Below are 8,071 nucleotides of genomic sequence, written 5' to 3' on the forward strand. Positions count from 1 at the left end.
CAAGTTATGCGTACTCCCTTCAGCAGGAGCGTGTGACCTCTTACATTCAGCAGCACCTCCAGCATCTGCAATACTCAAATGGCGCATGGTAAATACCTAAGTACATTTACTCAAGTACTATACTTAAGTACAGTTTTGAAATACTTTCACTTTACCGGAGCATTTCCATTTTCTGTTTTGCTTCAGTTTTACTTCACTCCTATTTCTAATAATGTTTCATATCATCATGTATCAATCACATATTTTGATTTATACATATTTTTTGCAAAACTATAATTTCTTAACACCTTTACCAGCAGCATTCAGACTAGTTGAGTATTTCTACGTTGTTGCATTAAAGTATTCCTCCACCACTGACCAAATGAGACATTTTAATGAATGGGATGAATGCACATCTGTCCAAAGTGCAACCAACACTCTGCAGCCGTGCAGCTGAGATGCACTATGATCAGACGCCTGTACGCGTGTTTGACTGGTTGAACGCGATCATACGGTAAAAAAATGAATTAAGCTGAGGTGGAGGGTTTACACCTGGACTTGTTTACATGTGTAAAAGCCGTAATCAGCGCTGGGTAACACCGACGAGCCTCTGGACGGTTCAGTATACGTGGCACACAGCGGTTGCAGTACCATGTAGGGGGGCTCTGTGTCACTCGTCAAATCGCGGAGCATTGTGGGGCGGAGGCGGCCTTTCTCTGCGTCCAGATCTTCAAGTAAATAACGTTAACGGGGAAGGAAGAGTGCAAATAAAAGAAGCCCCGACACCTGGAAACTGTGTTGTGCTCAGCGTTAGTTATTTAATTAATACAGTGTTGGACAAATATGGGGCAGGAGGATCTCATGAGCACAGCCGAAGACGTGGCAGACCAGGTAACTTCAATATTAGCACGGCAGTTGTTACCACTAGCCGCTGTTAGCATGTTATCCGCTAACTAGTTGGTGTGAGAATGAAGTGAAGTCAGGTTAGCAGTGTTTCCTCCGGGGGTTTTTAACCGCTTTATTTATTATTTCTGCAACTCCACACTAGTTTGTTGACAGCTTTAACGCGCCTGCTAATTTACTTGCGTTTTTAAATTTGCAAGTCAAATGGTGGACTGCTGCTGTCATGTGTGTCTGAATGGATTTGATGATGTTATTTCACGTCGATTAAAGCGACCGAGGGCTTGGCAGCGACTCGTTTACTCAGCCTTTAGTCAACAGGTATACATTTAGTGGGTCGCTTCACCGTGCCAGTGAGTTAGCTTGTAGCACCCCCGGTTTACAACCGTGTCACAGTCGAGTCGGTGCCAGACAAACGGTTGTGAAATCACTTAGCTTAGCAGGCTAACACGTATTAGTCATAGTGGATGTGAACACCTGGACGACCTGATTGCAGGTGGTCCAGGGTAGTAAGGCAGTATCTCTTGCTTGAAATGCATTTTGCTCTTTCTAAGCATCTGCATGTGGCCTTGACAGAGCTGCTCCAACACTAAGCTCACCCCAAAACTGGACCTGAACCATGCCCTCATTTTATCACCCACAGCACAGCTGCCTTTATTTGCTTGTTTTTGCTTTCCTGATGAGTTTTTGCTTTTACTTATGCACTCTACAGGCAAACCACTGGTCTATTTGAGGCAAACCGGTGTCTAGATCAGATTTCATGCATCTGTGACTCATGTCACTATGTAGAAACCCTCTGAGATTTGGGTTTGTGTCATGTACCATCTGTTAATGTCTGACCTATTACAGACATTGGTTTTAATGGTGTGGTGCTGAATGGTAGATTTGTGGTCTTCCGTAAGCTTCTGCAGGACAAGCCAGGCTTTATGTTAGTACCGTCAAGTCATGGAGTGGGTTCTGTGTGTGTGTGTTTGTTGCAGTTGTGTTGACTGAACTAAACTCAGATGCTAAAAAGGCCCAGCCTCCCTAATGTAATCACCCCTGGTTGATTTATGCACTCCTATCATAGACGTTGATTATTGCGCATTGTAAAAATGCCACAAAAAGGGGAAACTGTAATATCTGCAACACTTTGTTTGCTTTGTGAAGACAAACTAAACCCTTTTTAAGGGCACATCCCTCACTAGTGGATCCTAAGTCAACATGTTGCTCTACAGAATGGTCTATTTCTAAGCTGTTGCAGCAACCTGAGGCTTGTTCGGATTGGTTCCCAATTCGTCCATTCATGCCCCATTCAGCAGTCATAGTGGTAGTTGTTGAATGCTGATAGGCTGCTGAATCTTGACAGTGCTGATGTGGACTGCTGACGAGGTGGAGCTAGGGGCAGGCCACTGCTCTTCTACTGTATCACTGTTGTATTTGAAGATCTGGTCATGACTTTAGTTTATTTATTTCTTTTTTGTTTAAACATTCTTCATGGTTTGCTAAAGAATACAAATATTCTTTTGTGTGTAATGGGGAATGAAAGTCCAATCCTCTTGAGTTCAGTTAAAACTATTAGTAAAGTTTCTTTTTTTGCGAAGGTTGACAGAGTTGAATATATAAGAGGAGGAAATGAATGTGACCTTTAACTCCAATCCAATTAATTGTTTGATTTTGTTTAGATTTAGGAAATTAAATGATTTATTTGATTGTCTTATGGAATAACCAGTAAATAAGTGTGTAGTAATGCTGACATTTAAACACAGTAGGCATAACTACCATAGCTTCAGGTACCAACATGTACCTTTTCCTACTTTACAAGTGGAGCCACACTGTTTTGGGATTTTAGTTTTTTTCTGTCTAAAGTTTGCCCAAGGCTACAGTTCTACTTTGAATGGTTGTTTCAACATTGCTGCTATAATTTACAGTGTAAATAATAATTTGTAGCGTTTGTGATGACTTTATAGGTGCTGACATCTAGGCTGAAATGTTATTGGGTTGTTGAAATTCAGTTATATGATGCTTTTCTGCCCTATGACCCAGGATAGTAATGTTGTTTCTCTGTATTGCTGTTATAAGCAAGCTCAGCTCTGCGTCAGAAACCACATCCTCCTATCGTTCTTTTGAACTCGCATCATTTTATTTTATTTATTTTTTTGTGTCAATCACTCACCTGTGTTTCCTTCTGTCACCCAGTTCTTGCGGGTAACTAAACAGTACCTGCCCCACCTGGCACGTCTGTGCCTCATCAGCACCTTCCTGGAAGATGGTATACGCATGTGGTTCCAGTGGAATGAGCAGCGAGACTACATTGAGGCTACCTGGAACTGTGGCTACTTCCTGGCAACATGCTTTGTTCTGCTTAACCTCATAGGACAGCTGGGTGAGTGCATGACAGGAACGTTAAAATGACTGTAGATTACATTACATTACATGATTACAATAACATTTTTTATTGTAGAGACGGAAATAGAGAACCAAAACAACGGTGTTGCCACCACAGTCTCCATGTTATTTCCCTTTAAAAATCTTTGGTCATGTTGTGTGTCCCAACAGGTGGTTGTGTCCTTGTCCTCAGTAGAAATTTTGTACAGTATGCCTGCTTTGGATTATTTGGCATCATAGCACTACAGGTGAAAATAACAACATTATTACTACTTTTTTATTCTACACTCCCAGTCATTATCACTGTCATTGTGTCTAATCTGGAATATTTTGTCTATTTCCCCACCAGACAGTTGCATACAGCATTTTATGGGACCTTAAATTTTTGATGAGGTAGGTGCCTGGGTGTATTTTAATGTTATGCTGTTCAAAGTACAATAATGTCAGTAAGCAAATTAAGAGCAGTTATGTGTTTATTGGAATATTATGTAGTGTATCATGTTAAGCCGTCTGATCAACCCCCAAACATAATTCGCCATCTGCTATTACAGAATCTCTGTTTTAATTGTCTTATTCTGCCTTATGTTGTAGATTTCACACAGACTGGTGATATGTGATGTTTAACTTCAAAGCTTATGATCAATGATTAGAGCTGGTTTAATTAACTAGAATGTAGTGATTTTTTTGTTGTAGTAAATGTTAAGTATCTCAGCAGACTGCAGACAACAACAGTTACGATTACTGTAATTACTGTGGAGGGGACCTGTGATTTATTTAACCGTCAACAGATGAGTCATCAAATCATCATCTAAGAAATATGTTAAATACAATTCTAGCATGGAGGTTTCTGTTTGAATTCTGTATAGTTTTAGCTCACTGTTTTTCATCATATAATTTAGTATAAATTGTATAATCATTAGGTTTTCAATTCTCCATGCTAAATAATTTCCAGCTACAGCTGCTCACTTTTTGTTGCTTGTCTGTCACACGCTGTCCAAAAATAACTGTCATTTTCTCTCTCTCCCAGAAACCTTGCCCTTGGAGGTGGTCTGCTCCTACTGCTGGCTGAATCTCGTTCGGAAGGAAAAAGCATGTTTGCTGGGGTCCCCTCCATGGGAGAGAGTTCGCCAAAGCAGTACATGCAGCTGGGAGGTCGGGTACTGCTAGTGCTCATGTTCATGACTCTGCTGCACTTTGACTCCAGCTTTTTCTCTGTGAGTACTAACTTGCAAATCAATCTTGCATTACCTATTATTAAGTCAGGAGCACTGATATGCCACCACATTTGAGTGGACACAGTCTGTCTTTGATAAGAGCAATTAGATCTATGGTTCTCGCACATGTAGCACACAACAAGAGATTGTCTGAGTCAGACACTTTCTCACCTACTGTAAATACAGTTTGGTTTGAGTGAGGGTTGGGCCTGGGTAGAGTGTGCAGGAGACAAGACATGAAACAAAAAGCCACGGCCGGCATGTTTTATTTCAAACACATCGAGGTATTGCCAGTTGTATGATAGAAACGTTGTCAACATGCCCACTCGCTCGTGGTGAGTTTTCCGGACAGTGACCTGTTTTGTTCACACACAAGCTCAATTGGACTTTACACAGATTTTGTACTAACGAGTTGACTGTGTAGCATTTCTGAAAAAAGCTATCAGAAATGTCAGTATGTGCAAGATGAGGTATTTGGAGAAGTTAACTGTATAGTGTATGATAATTCTTTAATGTAATGAGCATATTCTGTTTGTTCATCTTGGTAAATTCAACATACACACTTTGCCAACCTTCACTTTTTCACTTTAACTCATCCGTTCCTTTACAGATTGTTCAGAATATGGTGGGAACTGCTCTCATCATCCTGGTGGCCATTGGCTTCAAAACCAAGCTAGCGGCGTTGACCCTCGTCGTGTGGCTTCTGGCCATTAATGTTTACTTCAACGCCTTCTGGACCATCCCTGCCTACAAGCCCATGCATGACTTTCTTAAGTACGACTTCTTCCAGACCACCTCAGTCATCGGGGGCCTGCTTTTGGTGGTGGCACTTGGGCCCGGTGGTGTGTCCATGGATGAGAAAAAGAAAGAGTGGTAGGCAATGGGAGGGTTCAGAAAAGATAAAGCGCACGGCAACGCTAACATCCCCCACGACCGGGACACAAAGACCCTCCCTTTCCTCCAGTTCCCCCCACCAGGGTACATTGTTTTGTTTAGTTTTTTTTTTTTTTTGGCCAAATCCACAGACAACGTCTCACCCACAGATGGACTTTTTTGTAGTTTCCACACACAAATGAAGTTTTTGTTTTTAAGTTTGAATGCCAATTTTCTTTCTCTAAACCTCTCTAGTAAGTTTTGTTTTTTCATGAGGGCAAGGTATTTGGGAGAAAAGATTCATTTGTTCTGTGTTCACAAGAAGAGTGAAAAGAATTTATTGTATTGTATGGCTTTTATGTGCCATACATAGTCATAAACTGATTTTCATAGTTTCTGAATAAAACCGGCAAAGTGGAGGGAGTGCAGCAGCTTGGCTTTCCTCCACTTGGATGCTGATCTTCTGCTGTTGGATCCTCGGAGACTCTGAGACTTACCATCTGATCCTGAAACCTTGGGCACTGATTTGGCAGCAACTCACTTCGACTTCCTCAACGTTTTTTTCTGATACCATAGCCTTTCAGTACATCTGTATCACGTCTCAACTCGTTCTTGATCATGGGAAGTCACATCTGGGGGGGCGGGACGTGTACATTGTAAACTAAGTGGTGGATTGCAGTCGTGCTTGATTGAAAATTGCGACACAGTTGTTAGCTCCAGGACTTGTTATTGGGCACTTTGTACTGTACATCTTTGGCAAATGCCTAACTAGTGAACTGTATATGATCGGGGATAGTAGTGGGGAGGCTCAGCATTTGTGAAACGCCATATTCTGCGATCTAGAAAAGCAAAGAGGACTAAGCAGAGTCATTAGCCACCTGGACTTTGTCTTTGCTCAGTGTTTTTTGCCTGTAATAAAATACAAAAATATTCAGTGTATTGATTTTTCAGAAGTTTATATTGTATTTTGATCATTTGTTGTTTTGATTTTGGAAGTTCATTGCGAAGAAATAAAAATTCAAAACTTCAAAAATTCAATGTCACTGTCTCAATCAAGATTTGTAGCTCTAGGTTAATGTCATCTCTCCACCAATAAAGCTAGACATGCTGACCTCTGGTGGACTACAGCAGTACAAGTTCACTCCATTAAAATTCAGTATGAGACAAGAGACGATGACATTGATGCATATGTACAGATCTAAAGTCATCAGTATTTTTTGATTTGCCACCATGATCAGAGAAACAAAGTAACGCTTTGACTTAATAAAAGATGCCATTGTATACATATATAAAGGGACACATAGTTGATTATCCCTTGTGAATTTGACACACCTATAAAAAAATCTGCTGATTATTTGGGATGTTCGGTTATCTAAAAAAGTAAATGTCTATTTTGAAGAAAGGTGACACAGGAAATGTATGTACAGTCTGTCTTTTATGATACATGCTGAGATAATTCATGGTTGGTTTCTTTTATCGTGTAAATACTGTATAAACACAGTGTTGCTCATGACAGTGGTTAGTATCCACTTAAGTTAAATCAGCCCACTTGTTGTTTGGCCTGATCCAAGAAATAGATCACACAATGTACCAAACATAATTCTTAAAGTTTGTTTTTTACCCAATTTACATCATAGACAACATGGATACACAGTTTTCCAAAGTGTATTAACATATTTATTACTTTATCATTATAAAGTTATACTAATCTGTCTGTAAAGGTCATAAAAGTGATCTAATATAAGTAAATCATCATTTTTGCACCAAAATATGACCTGTTGTGTTTGGTCCTGATGATCATTGCCACAACTTATACAAGACTAATTAACACACTGCTAACAAATTGCTAAATGTGGTGTTAATTGATTGGTTTCAGTCAATATGTGTGATTTTAACTTTTAATAATAAGGTAGGTTTACGTAAGTTATATCTACAGTAAGGTTCAGAAGTATTTTAACAGTGATGGAGTTTTTATTATTTTGCCTTTATGCACCACCGCATTGGATTTTTCAGCTTAATTTCAAGACGTTTCACAAAAATATGGCATTTACCATTTAGGAATGACAGAAAACCATTACTGATAAATAACCAGTTAACCAGTTTTTTAAAATTGCACAGCCTGTGGACCTAGGATTGATATTTGCCACACCAGCCAACAAAAACACATAATACCCCACAGGACTTGTCTTTTTGGAGGTGCTCTGATTCAGTCATCAGAGTTTGGTCCTTGTTAAAGTTGTTCACATTATCCTTGCCCATTTCTCCTGTTCCCAACAAACCAAATTTAGTGTCTGTTCATTTGCAGCCTAATATACCCCACTGAGAGCTGCCATGTGAAATGATAATCAGCTGTTCACTTGACTTGTCAGTAGTTTTAATCAGTGTATCTCAGTAAGCCAGTGTCCATGGTTTGATGGGTTGTACGGTTTGCTGTTTCTACCGAACAACAATCTTTTTATTGATGTAAGAATTCAATCTGAATGTGTCACTTTTAGCAACATTGAGGATGGGTATAATACTATTTGCATTAGTTGCATGTATTTACTGGGTCCACTGAGGCGGTGCAGCTCATTCAGCTGTGGAGCCCAGATTTGTCTGCTATAAATCACTGTCAGTAAAAAATGTGTGCAACTCACATGTGTCTATAATGCAACTCAAAGAACATGTTTCATCATCATTGGACACTTTTGTGTGTTGCAAGCCAAGAGATCGGTGTGTTTTATGTAGTCAGAGGGATT

At 39.9% G+C, this 8,071-nt stretch overlaps 1 protein-coding gene across 1 annotated transcript; it reads left to right on the top strand.

Moving 5' to 3' along the window:
- Positions 1-627: 627 nt before the first annotated feature.
- On the top strand, positions 628-5,580 carry surf4 (surfeit 4). The gene is made up of 6 exons (XM_026356422.1): positions 628-870; positions 3,058-3,244; positions 3,418-3,494; positions 3,596-3,639; positions 4,274-4,460; positions 5,071-5,580. Exons 1-6 carry the CDS (start codon positions 823-825, stop codon positions 5,335-5,337), a joined length of 810 nt encoding a protein of 269 aa, XP_026212207.1. The 5' UTR covers positions 628-822; the 3' UTR covers positions 5,338-5,580.
- Positions 5,581-8,071: the final 2,491 nt, after the last annotated feature.

The sequence above is a fragment of the Anabas testudineus genome, chromosome 12 (genome assembly GCF_900324465.2).
Source record: "Anabas testudineus chromosome 12, fAnaTes1.2, whole genome shotgun sequence".
NCBI lineage: Eukaryota > Metazoa > Chordata > Actinopteri > Anabantiformes > Anabantidae > Anabas > Anabas testudineus.